The sequence below is a fragment of the Athene cunicularia genome (assembly GCF_003259725.1).
Source record: "Athene cunicularia isolate RWA chromosome 6 unlocalized genomic scaffold, athCun1 chr6_part1, whole genome shotgun sequence".
Classification (NCBI taxonomy): domain Eukaryota; kingdom Metazoa; phylum Chordata; class Aves; order Strigiformes; family Strigidae; genus Athene; species Athene cunicularia.
Genome location: NW_020799105.1, coordinates 18,960,993 through 18,974,374, shown reverse-complemented (window position 1 = coordinate 18,974,374; position 13,382 = coordinate 18,960,993). Strand labels below are relative to the sequence as shown.

Here is a 13,382-nt window from a genome sequence, read left to right as displayed (position 1 = left end):
GCAGTGGAGGAAATGGCCAGGGCTGCTGCTTTCACACAGAAGGACCCATGGAAATAACCACAGCTAAATAGTGAAAATAAAGGAGAAAAGTGCAATCTTTGGGGTAGTGAAGACTCCAATCATGCCATGGCCTTCTGCCAATAATATTCTCTTTTTCTTTGGAAAAAGTATACAGAATCAGTGTAGTCCTTGTTTTCAAGAAAACAGCTGAGTTTTGAATTAATGGAAAAATGTATGAACTTTTAGTGGGAAATTATTTTCTCTCTTTTTCCTTTACTATCCAGTAGGACAGTGTCAAATCTTGTATGAATGCTTCTTTCAGTTTAGGGAGAGGAGCTTTGTGTAGTAGGGTATAATTCTACCAGGTGTTCATCTCTTACCTCTTTCATGTGTCTGCACTGTTTGAGTCTATGACAGAAAGTCCTTGAAGACTTAAAACACCAAACTTTGGATAGGTTGATTAGACAGACCAGCTTGAAGAAGCTTTTGGTGGGATAGTGTGGCAGATCAAATGTTTCTGAAAAAGAACAACACCTTGTTTCATGTTTGCTTGTTTTCCAGGAAGGAGGGGTTATATCAGCTTAGGTCCTAATGCACAGGCAGCGTTAAGCAGGGTTTTTTGTACGCTTGAAATGGGCTACCGAGGTATCTATTCAATACCTGCTGCATTCTGTCTGTGGGGCACTGTCTTGGAGCTGTGTAATTAATACATTTCAGTCAGAGTTGGTGAATTTGTCTTGTGACTTTCTAAGTGTGTGGGTGGTTTGGGTTTTTTTTTTGTTGTGGTTTTTCTTTTTAAGTTAACATCATTTTGAGAGTCAGGTGGTCTGGGATGTGTATCCCACACTCTGAAGTACCACTTATTGTATGTAGCTTTGAAAACTGTTATGCTTGTCTCCAAAGAAGCAAGGAACTTACATAGGACAGTGTTAGTTAGAAAACAAATATCATCATCCTGCAAACTAGTCTTCAGTCAGTAAGAGCTAAAGCTTGTACAAGTGGTCACTGAGACATAAATGATACTTGGATACTTACAAATGATGCTTGCTGTCCTGGATTGAGGCATGTTCAGAAAGGTTTGAGGAAGCGTGCCCATGGTTATCTTTAGCCACCCATACAAGTCTTGCTTTTGTGAGCACAGTTTAAACGCACGCAATACAAAATTGCTTTGCTTTCTTCTTGAGGCTCCTTTAAATGTCTGTTGTAAAAGGACCCATCAAACCTGACTCAAACTAGGCAGGCAAACATGAGTACATCCAAAATAACATGGTAATCTTTGATAGATTCAGCAAGGCCCTCTCAAGGCTTTGATTGCTTGCACCCAAGGAGGCAAAATACAGTATGTGCTACATGTGTTATTGGAGTTTTGAGTCTGGGAGGGCAGAGTATTACTCTGTTCAGAAGATCAGTAATTGTGTATCTCTATATACTGCAGTTTAGAGCAAACAGGACAAATACTGCAAAAGGGACTGTATACAGAAATGTAAAAATAAGTTATACTGTGATTCAAGGATTCATGGTGCTGGGGAATAACAGCTTCTCTGGGTAAATCAAGCAGTACTTTCATCTTATTTTGATCCATTCCACTTTTATTTCTGATCTTGTTTTATTCTTATAAACAGTGTCTGTACTGGCAGTAGAGGAATATGAAGAGCTTCATGTAAACTTTGAACTGGAAAAGAACCTGCGGAAGAAAGCAGAGTCATTTGCACAAGAGGTGAGTAGTCAAAAAAGGGATCTTGTAAAATGAAGACATTGCAACTGGGCAAAAACCTACCAGCTTAGATGATTTGATTTCAGTTCCCAGCTCTCATACAAAAGATCTCTTTGAATGTCCACATACTACGTAGCTAACTTCTGTACTTCATCCATAAAATGGGTTTACTATTTCAACAGCATTGATAAAGCACTTCAGAACTACCCATGCAGTCTTACCTCTTAAATTTGTAATGGGCTTAGTCAGCCACAGCATTTCAATGTGGTATGTGTAGTGGTTGGGTCTGGGAAGCATTAGCTGCCTTTCTAGTGATATAATTTGAAGCACTGTGTTTTTTCTGAAAAATATGTGAGCTCACAAAGTGTTGCAAAATACAATATTAGTTAAGGTTTGTGCAAGTGTGCCTGCTACTTAACATATGCCTTTTAAATAACCTAGTGTAGGGATCATTCAAGCGGAAAAAATTATTTCTGTGTTCTAGAAAAGGTATAAACTCCCAGAGAGGAAAATGAGGTAGCGTTATGGAATGGCTGGTGGTTGCTCCAATGGCTTGTGACTGGCCATGTTTGTCTTGGAAAATGCTGACACTCTTTCATTCTGTCGATAGACTGAAGCCCTCTAAAACCATGAGTTTGTTTTAGTTTTGTTTTTTTTTGCTAATGTGCTTTTTCTCTTTGCTCTCTGGATGTTAAGAGCTCTGCACTTGGTTTATATTTTCAAGCTTTTCTATCCCAAGCTATGCATCAATATTTTCTTTAATAAAAGGTGATCTTCCTAAGTAATCATTTTTTCAGAGAGTTCAGGTTTGAAGAAAGCTGTTATGTATCAAAATTACATGAGTCATCAGTACTGAAATACTTTAAGGGAAACATCTGATAAGAAGTGGATTTTAGACTTTGAAACTGTGGCTGGCAGCAAACAGGTATTTAGCCTTCAGAAATTCAGCTTTGAGTAGAGACCTCTTTTGTTTTTTCTTTTTTTGCTGCTGCTGATTCTCCCCAAAAATCAAATATATATTTGATAATTCCTGTATGTCTAACTGCATTCAGTCAGTGATTGTAAGCAAGGGCATATATGCATTTTGAACTGGTATGGAAACAGACTTAGTGTGTTCTGTTAATCTTGTGGCTTTTTGCTGGGTATTTGGATGTTTTGGATATGAACAGAATCGTATAGCAATGTTTTAAACAACAGGAATGTTGGGGGGGATTGAGAGAAACTAAACAAATTTGAAAATCTGGAAGCTAGAGGTGAAGAAGTTGATGGTATTACTTGCACTTGCACTCACTTGCTCGTGCCTGAGAGGGGTCTCTCTCTGTGCCATGTACAAAGGTTGAATTTCAGGGCATCTTGGCCAAGGGTACTGGTTCTCTTTCTCCTCATTCCACCTTTTGCCACTCTTCCCTGTTCTTTCCTTTGCAAGGTCATCCCGTTGACCCTTTGGGAAACCCACTGAAGGAGCTAACTTGGCAGAAACCTAGTAACTTCTAGGTACAGATGAATTTCTCTTTCTGTTAATAGGAAAATTTTCATTGGGGTAACAGGATTGGGTGCTCACCCTAAAGGAGAAAGGTATTTGCAGTTTCAAGTGTATTAAGATTTGGCAGATTCTCTTTTGTTCATACAGGTATATGGTATAACCTAGCTTTATATAAGCTACTGCTTATCAGTTCTTCTACTGAAGCTTCAATTATTTGATGAGTCAACTTGTAGTTGAAGTAAATTTTAATTTATGTAACTTGTGTATGTACACATACCTTCAGTCTCCTATCTATTGTTGTCACTATCTCTGCCACGTGTTGAAAATATAACTGTACTTCAGGCAAAGCTAAAGCAGCTGACATATTTTCCCCCAAGGGAATAAGAAACCATGAAAATTGAAATTGTTTACTAATTATTAAAATGCCCTGTTAACTCCCAAATTTTAAATATAGTGATAGTCTTTTCAGGATGCTGTTAGAGTCAAGGGACGTGGGAGAGAAATCATCAAGGAGTAGTTTCAGAAATCAAAGAGTCTGCAAATGCAGCCTCTTCCAAACCTCATTTTTTTATAGAGCTTTGTGGGATGGTCACTAAATTCCTCTGCTGAGCAGACCTATACACCTCCCTTTGCCATGGTTTCAGTGCCATTGGGCCATTTACATTTTGATCAAAAGCTCACTGTTTTTTTCCAGAAATAAAAATGAGATCTGCAAATTCCATTCAAATTTATTAAAAATAGAGGCATTTATTAGTGATTAAATGTTGTTAAACAAAATATTGCCTATGTTTATTAAGTATTCATTTGGATTTTTTTCAGTACTGTTACCAGTCTGTGTTATAAAATATTACCATCTTTCAACTATTTTTAAATTTTAGGGAACCTGAATTTGTTCGTTACACATGTTTTTATGATATCTGTTTTTATAATGCAATTGTTTTATTAGTGGTATGTGTTTGACTGTAGTATCTGCAGAGCTCTTATTTTCAGAAAACAAATTTCTAAGAATGTTAAGCATGTTCATTTAGCATGCATTATTACAATACCTATTTTGCATCTTGTACTGTTGCTTTGCTTTATCTTCTGAAGTACAGAACAATTATGTGCTTCTGTTCATTAACTGACAACAGAAGACTGTAGGTAAAGGTCTTACATCTCTCAGGAATGAGTAATTCATAAATACGTAGTTAAGTTGGCTTTCAGATCATAAAAGAGTATATAATCTGATACTCTGGGCCCAGAGTGGTGCTTCTGTTTAGATTCATAAAGGTAATACTCAGACACCTATACATTTTGAAGGATGATATTTAAAGTACTTTTTATATTTGAATAGCAACCTAATGGGCAAGCTGTTTAGTACAATGCCAAAGGAATGCTGATTATTTGCAAACAAGTACTTCTTTATTTTTTTGTCATTATGTACTTGTTGTCTCTCCCTAAATTATGGGTCCCTGTTGTTGCAAATTGACAGGGTAGCCCTTCAGTTGAGGCTTTTCATTCCATGAAGTTCCTCAGTCCAAAATGGAGTCATTGCAAGAGTGAGCTTCAGGCCTGCATTAGTCTTCCCTTCGTGTACCTACTTTTCCTCCTTTTGTATCATGCTTTTCAGAAAGATTTTTTGGGAAGTTTTTTAAAATACAGGAGCATGTGATAACAAAGACATTGCTCAGTTGTGGTTGGAAAACTAGTAGCATTTCAAATTACTTTAAAATTCTGTTATCATTGGCGTGGTTTCACACCGATGCTGTCCCTCTAGTGACCTGAGAGATCAGAGGGACAGGCTCTGGCCCACAACTGCCTCCACAACAGCAAAGCTTTGTGCTTGGGTGAGGTTGTGTGAGTGTCCTCTCACATGGATCATGCTGCAAGGTCACAGCTGTGCTTTGAGAGCTGAGGTTTCTAGGATGTGCTTACAGGAGCTGTTTGGATTACACTAAGGATGTGCAGGGATTTCCTGCTTTCTTTCGTCAGCCACATGTTTTCTCTATCCCTATATAAATTTTCTTGAAAAAACAAAAAATCTTGCTGAATTTTTGCTTGAGTTTTGCAGAAGTCACAATGGTTGGTTGTGATAAGCTGTGCAGTGTTGAGGGAAGGAATAGCTTGGAGTAAAGGGCAGCACTGCACTTTGTGCTTTGTGCTTGACTTGTTTGGAGCACTTCGAGAAAGGACATAGGGTCTGAGTGATGTGGGTGTCACCACGGTGCCATGATGTAGACTTTAGCACATCTTAGTGTTTCATATTAGTATTTGTGACATCTCGGACAGCCTAGATGTGTCTTTTACCTCACAGAAACGCGGACTTACTGCCTGTGAGGGGCTTGTTTGGTGGTGAGCATGTTCTCTTTCTAAGGGGCTGAAGTATCTAAAACTTGCCTTCATGGGGGGAGTTGGCCCATGTATTCAGATTAACCCCTTTCTCCATAGTGTGGCTTCATCTTTTAGCTTTGCCCTCCAGGGGTTGCGTTTCAGCTGCGATGGGAGGAGACCAGATGAGCGGCTGGCGCGGGCTGCTTTTCGAAGAGATGCCCTTTGCGTCCTGCCCTTCTGACAAGCGAGGAGGTTTTGCGACAGAACGTGAGCAATTGGGAGTGCAGATGTGAGAGATAATGGGTGGGTGAGCATGTGTGCAGAAGCGAACACAGATGGGAGGGAGAGGAAAGACAAGGAGCTGGAGAGGGGGAGAACAAGCACATATAGGAGTGAGCGAACACTTGAAAATCAGAGCTTTTGATTAAAAAAAAATCCAATACAGCTTTAATTATAGTCATGCTTCTGGCATCACCATAATATATATTTAATTAATCAAAAATGATCCAACTTCAAACATTAGAATTCATGTTCTTTAGAGGTTCTAACGAAACTGAGTAAATATTGTCAGCCATGGTGTGGAGAGGGGGAAGGAAAAAGAAAGAGGGTTTGAAGTGAGTCACAATCCATTGTGAAAGGTACAGGAATCTGCATAAAAGAACTAAATAAATAGAATGTGTAAGGGGCGGGGGCATGGAAAAATCTGTACCTGAATAAAACAGGGTTAACAGGAATCTTGGCAAGCTTAACCAGAATTCTAGTGTCATGTTTTAAGAGACACTTTAAGATCTCTCAGGTCTTTGTGGAGCAGTTTATAAGAAAACAAAGGCAGGCAGAGAGTATCTTGAAGGCCATCGCAATAATATAGAGGCTAGCCCTGAAAAGCACTCTTCCACAAAGATGAGCAAAATACAATACATACAGCCAAAAGGGGAGGAATACAGTCAGGGAAGTAAATTGAAAGTCGTAGCATTGTAAAAATCCCAGGAGTTTAACAAAATAATCTGGAATTAATGGTTTATTAAGCATAAATCCTGCCTTGCAACAATATTTTGTAAAGGGAACAGTTTATTACAGTTATTACTGTCGTGTGTGCTGGCACAGAGACAACCCCTGCACCTAAAGTTACTCTGGAAGCCTCCCAGAGAAGGGACAGTGTGCTCTCAAAGTTAACACTGAGCTGTTGTTTTCTGTTCTCTGTATCTTGCATAAATAGAAATGAAGTGTCAAATTGCTGAGCAGGTTTGTTGGGGTTCCTCTCAATTTTGAGGCTAGTGTAGGCTTTTGATCAAAACACACAACTGGAAAAAAATGAGGGTTTCTCACGTGTTTCTGGTTGTCTGTAAAACAGCTCATGGTTTGAGAGATTGAAAGGCTGTGTTCAAAGGGGCTGTGATCTGGATGGAGATTAAAAAAGTAAAGTGGATCTATAGTGTGCATCGTTCATCTTTTCCTTACTTTCTCTCCAATTCTCAATATTTATGGATGCATTAAACCAGCATACTATACCTCTGTGTTTCTAAGTAACTATTACACAGCAACATGTTTGCATTTAACTTGTTTACCTCAAAATACCTGGCCTGGTGCACAGCTGACATTACTTAATCTGGGACTGAATCTTCCCTTACTGAAAGATAAAAGGTGGCTATTATTTTATAAGATTTAGGAAAAATTATTGTCATTCTTAACAGATATCTGTACTACTCATGAGGTTGCGTGCAATGGATTTGGTTACCTTGATGACATGAGCTCCCAAAGAACTCTTAGGTGCATTTGTGACCTTTTGGGTTAATTTGTGAGGACTTTTGCATTAACGTGCTACATCTGTAAGTGGATACAGCAAAACCAGCACTCATGGAGCAACTCTGTGCTTACAAGTACCACACTTTGTGCATTAAAGATAGTTCAACGGGAACTGGTATCTGAAGATAATTAATTTGCAGTCCAGCTGACTGAACTGGAGATAAAAATTAAAGAGACATGATAAGTGGTTAGTACTTGAATTCTCCTGAGTTTGAATGTTACCACTTTTGAAGCATGATGTAACACTAATATGTTTCATCAAGCTTTTTCCCAAGAACAGGTTTGTGAAATGGTAACAGATTTATGGTCTAGGAAACCCTCTTTGGTCTCTCTCTCTCTCTCTTTCTTCCCTGCCTTCTCTTTTTTGTTCAGGCAATTAATCTGTTGGGAAAAAAAAAGTGAAGAGATTTCTTCCTTTTTCATGTGGTATATGATTTATTTCTGAAAGTATTAGATGGTGTCTAAATGCTGTAAGACTGTGAACGTTGTAGAATGTATCACTATACTTCTACCCTGGCAGAAAGAAACTGTTAACTGCAGGAAATGAAGAAATAAGTAACAACAGAGTTTATTTTTTTCCCTTTATTTTGGGCCTTGGGCAGTTATGCCTCATAACTGAAGAATAAGTGCTGTAGTTTGACAAACCCTTTTGTGCAGAAGAGGCTGGTAAAATAAATAATACTGTATTTTTAAGGAAGTCACAGTGCTGATGGAAATTTAGTTTTCTCACACTCAAAATACATGTTCCAAGCACCTGTGGTGAGAAGCAAATGATGGGCAAGAAATAGGGTTAACTCATATATTCCAGTTCCCTCATTCTGCATAAATTAGTCCTTTGGAGCCACAAAACTTACTAATGCTACATCTTGTAGCTCTTTAGAAATAGTCCCTTCAAAAGTTGTCTGGCAATTAGCCAAATAGGTAAAGCAACGGTACTGTATCTTTATTGGTCTAAAATTGATGGAGGTCTTAACAAAAACTATTAACCATAAAATATGAATCATCTAGAGGAAGAGAGGAGTGACTGTTTGGCTGCCCATTACTATACATACGTCCTTTTCATGATCATGTTTCTCAGTTCTCTGTGGCAATTTGAAAATCCAACTAGGATCTGTGGCTCCTCTAAAGGAAGAAGTCTACAAAGGTCACAGCACATGGCCAGAAATGCATCCGCTCTTGTTTTCCATACTTCACCTTTTTTTTAAAGACAGTCTTGTCCTGCGCCCTCCTTGCCCCTGCTATTAACTGTTTGAGTAGTCTTCTCTTTCTGTCTGACATCACATGACGTGGTTACTTTCCATAAAAGCTGTTCCCAGGCAGGGAAGAATATAAGAACCAGATATGAAATTGTCAGATCAGAGTAATGCCACATGCACTTAAAATTAAGCATGTGCCGAAGTGACTTTTCGGGGTTGTGTCCTAACTGCAGAACCCATTTATTTGTTGTAGCTTTTTTCCTGAGTAGCACTTCAGACACCTATGAACCCACTAAACCACAAGGGATTTCTAATTCATATGAGGCTGATATCATTGCTTGATGTGCAGCACTGAGCCTGAGTGTAGAGAGAGCATTTCTAGGTCAATGTCCAAACTATGGGTGTGTTTTAATCTGTTTTAATAAGATACATCTGTTTTTCAACTCTTCTATCATAAAAACCCACTAGCCATTGTTTCCTGCTGTAGTATTTATATGCAGTGAAGCTCACAAGCCCAGGTGTCCTTGATAATACAGTCAGTTAAGCAGTCACAAAGTTAGAGTATTTTTTTTCCTGATTAGCCATTGAACTAAAATCCACACCTGGATTTATATTTTAAACTGAGTACCTCCTGAATTTCCAACCACTCCTGTCAAGCCATAATCACTCCGAGTCCCCCCATCACATAAAATTCTTCAAACGGCCTGTTCTTTTGGGGAGATAAAAGTACCTTGACCCTACCTCTGTTGGTACTTATTTCAGGTCTGAACACAAGACTATAAGGCTTCAGGGTACACATAATGCAAAAGACATAAGCTCCTGTAAACGATGAAGAATGTGAATGAGTGGGTTACTACTCCATGAGGAGTGATTTCTCACTAGGATGTGGAGGAGATGGAGCAGTGCTGCCAAGGATTGAAATCAGGTTGACTGATCTTCTCTTTTCTGTTTGAGACTTCCGAAGTTTGCCTCTACCTTGCTAGGTACCTTTGTTACTTTTTATTTTGCTTCATGTAACCAATGATTACTGTTATAACAGTGCTTGCTACTGTATGGAGACAGTCTTCTCCCATCAAACTGTAGCTAAGACAAAAATATTCTTCCACACAGTGAATACCCTAACGATGTATAGATGGAAATGTAGCAACATATGCATATTAAAGCGTTTCCTTTGGCCTCATTTTGCTCCTGGGATAGGAGTTAGTTGGAAAGCATCCAGTCAGACCCTGAATGCTACTTGAACAAGGACTGAAATTCCCAAGGCCTTGACACTAACCGAGTTGCTTTCTAACTTTTTTAATGAGGAAGAATTCCTTTTTCAGCTCTGGTGTAAACAAAAAAAACCCAGCTGCAGTGAACACTCTGTAGGGTAATGGCTAGAGCAGGGTCTGAGAATGAGGTGTGGCCCCATGAAGGTCAAGGGAAAAACTTCTATTGTTTTCGGGATTTCACCTCCTCCTCTTTCCCCCTCCCCAGTTCTTGTTCAAACTCTCCTAATGGAAAGTGGCCAAGTCCCAGATTTCCTGCACTTTGGAACTTCTGTTTGTTAACTCATGTAGGAAATACAGGTAGCTGGTTTGCACAACCAGGTTTTGTAAAAGAAAATTAAACTATTGTCTTTTGTGACCTGCCTTTAGTTGCAGTTGTGGTTTCAGTGGATTCCTCCAGCATTGACTTACATTTCTAGCATTGATTGGGATACTCTGCAGATAATTGTCTAGCAGGTGGCAAAGTCGGAACTAATCCATCAATTGGTTAAATTCCACCTAGTCCAAATAATCCTGTTAGTAGCTATTTTGCCCTTTCAGCAGTCACTTTAATTAATATTCAGGGTTGTGTAAGCAGTCAGGTTTCTGCCCTGATGAAGCAGGGATTTTTAAAATTTTAAATTAATTTCTAAGGGTCTTTTTGGTCCCGTGTCAAACACACAGAGCAACCTTTCAAAAACTTGCAGTCAATTCATCACCAGCTTGCTTTCTGCTTTATCTGCCACAACCACCTTGTCTAGTTTTGTCCCTTCCATTTAGAATATGCTGGTACTTCAAGAAAATGTGTCTTAAGTAATTTCTGACATGGATGGGACTCCTCATGAGAAATTAATTCCAATGTGTCTGATTGCAGCATTAAGTTATAAGCAACAATTTTTTTTTGTGATGAAGAGGACACTTTCACATATATTGTAAGCAGGAATGTATTTGCAGTGTCATGAAAGCAATTTATCAAGCTCATTGGAAATGCAGGACTTCATGTGCAAACTTCTGAATGGAAAGGTTTTCACCCAAGTGTTCCAAAGGATTTTTTTTTTCATTTTGTTGCAGAAGAGCATGAAACAAAGTGAATATGAATTTTCTACATTTGGTGAAGTATCTGCTCAAGTAGAAGAAATCAAGTTGCTCTACTTGATTTCTTCTTGTTTTGGCAGCTTTCTGCTCCCTCAGGCTGGAACAACTCTGTTCTGTTGGTTTTAGTGGCAGAAACTCAAGGAACAAAAATCTTGAATTATCACCTCAAACTATTTTTCAGATTCCAAAATATGAAACCCATGTTTTCACTTTGCTTTGAAAGTTCACAGGAGGTAAACCGTGATGTTTGCTAAAGGTGGCTTCTAGAGAGATGTCGTTTCTGTCAGGGTTCAGTAATTTTTGGATGACTTAACAGGAAAGCAGGAGGCTTCGAGAAAGTATTGAGTTCTTTAGCAGTGATTTAGAGGCCTTTCTATATGATATTTCAAAGATGCTGATTTTTTAAGATGATAACATGTTAAACAGTGAAGTTGCAATACAAAGGGAAACCTTTACAGATTGGGGTGAGTAGTTTTGATTCTGAACTTCTCTTGCCTTTGAGTTGTTTTTGCCACAGCCCTACTAGTGTAAGGTAATGCAAGCATAGCTGGTTTGACTGGCGGAGTTTTGGGACAGGGAGCTTATGTCCAATGCACATTTGCACCATGCTGGAGTGGCATGTGTATTGTCATAAATTTGGTTTTGTTTGTTTTATAAGAAAGTACAGTACTGGAGCCTGAATTCATCATTTCCTCTTCATCGAATACTTCCAGTCCTTTATTGCCTACCCCCTTGGCACAGCTTTGCCCAATGAAGTGTTCATTGTAGGTTTTATTAGTATTAAGGCCGCATCAATTGACTCTTCTTGGCACGCAGGGTCAAGCAGGCTGCGTTGTGGGTTAAAAGTTCAGCGCGGTCAGCAGGCTTCTCGGTCTGTATGTACAGCTAGAGAGTCGCTTGATGAGACTGTTGAAGTGTCCATGAAAAGCACTGAGTGGAATGCTTGCCATGAATCTGCATCGGCAGATATTTCTTTAAAATCCAGTTGTATTAAAAAAATAAATAAATAGCATAGCATTGCAGTAGCATCAGGCAGGAAGAAACTGTTGTATCTATATTTTGGTTTGTGAATAGTGTGGGAACCTGAAAAGATGTCTTCAAAAAGAACTTTGGTATCTCTAGTACTTTATTCTTAAAATATCATCTTGCTTTTGCTGTGCTTCACAGCAGTGTTTTTGCAGTCTGAGGGAGTGCCTGCCTTCTCAGGCTGCTCTCTGTTCTCCTGCTGTAAGTGGCATGCTTTGCTGACCTGTGCTCATCTGAAACCCCAGCGTGACCCACTCCCTATTTCTGCTGTAAGAACAAGGCAGAGCTGACTTTGTCAAGAGTGCAAGCCCGTGTTGCCCAGGGGCAACCCTCTACCTAAAAGAGATGTCAAGATGCAGAATAAATTTACTAGGATTTTTTTTTTGGCAGGAAGCAATCTTTTTTTCTTCTGAGTTCCTAAACAGTCTGGAAGGAGCACATCTCTCTCGTGGAAACTGCATGTGCTGACAGCCTCTGCACCTCTTAGGTGAAGCCTAGAGAAATATGTGATATTTTTATCAATGTCAAGTCTCTAGGCCATTTGATTTTTTTTTTCCCCCTAATTTATCCATTCCCCACACAAAAAATATAACTGGGGAAGAGGAAGGAACACAAGGATCAGAACTAAAAGGCTGAAGTTGCCCTGAAGTGCCTCTTCCCGGGGCAAGTGCATACACTCATTACACAAACATGGACTGAAATTAATTTCCCAAAGATTCTTCATCATTCACATATCCAGGTAACCCTCAAATAAGTGGGCTTTATGCCAAGGCTTGCAGATGTTTTTGGGGAGGTAGCCTGTGTATTCATAGACATTTTTTCCTCCACCTAGTGTTCTTTTACTCTCTCCAGAGCTCCTAGAATAGGGATCAGATTGTTCCCATTTCCAGGAAACAGAATTCAGAGATGCATTAAATTCTGAATGCTGCCAACATGTGGGTAATTGAGGTGTAGCAGTGGGTGGTTCTCTCACCAAACACCTGTTTCCTTTCAGTGGGAGCTCTTGTAAATTTTACACTCAAACTTCGTTTCCCCTTCTTCTCACCTTCTTCCTCACTATCCCTACCATATTAACACTGTTAATTTCTTGATTTTTCTTTCCAATTGCTGTTTTTCCCAGGATAGCATTAAACTGTGTTTAACTATTGTTTTTGTTGGGGGTGGGTTTTGTTTTGGCAGATGTTTATTGAACAAAACAAGATGAAAAGGCAAAGTCAGTTGCTTCTGCAAAATTCTGCTCCTGATCAACAGCTTTTGAAGGCTTTGGATGACAATGCTAAGCTAACACACACATTAGAAGAAGAGAGGCTTCAACACCAGCAGAAGGTAAAACAGGATTACTTTTCATCTCATGCGGTACTCTTTGAAAGCCTCCTGAGTTTAAAGAGTGTAATGTATTTTTTATATTCAGAATTATTTGAGATCTTGTTCCCCATAAGAGTTCACGATCTAAACTTCAGAGAAGGTTGTGATTCCCTTCTTCTGGGTCACTGGTAAGGCACGAGTAC

The 13,382-nt window shown here is 39.2% G+C and overlaps 1 protein-coding gene across 3 annotated transcripts in view; it reads left to right on the top strand.

The window, feature by feature from the left end:
- Positions 1 to 13,382, top strand: part of SHTN1 (shootin 1) — a 57,280-nt gene that overhangs the window by 19,691 nt on the left and 24,207 nt on the right. For all 3 annotated transcript variants that reach the window (XM_026851388.1, XM_026851389.1, XM_026851390.1), the window contains exons 7-8: positions 1,623 to 1,717; positions 13,054 to 13,200. In XM_026851388.1, the coding sequence (XP_026707189.1) occupies positions 1,623 to 1,717; positions 13,054 to 13,200 (242 nt within the window). The remainder of the gene's footprint in view (positions 1 to 1,622; positions 1,718 to 13,053; positions 13,201 to 13,382) is intronic.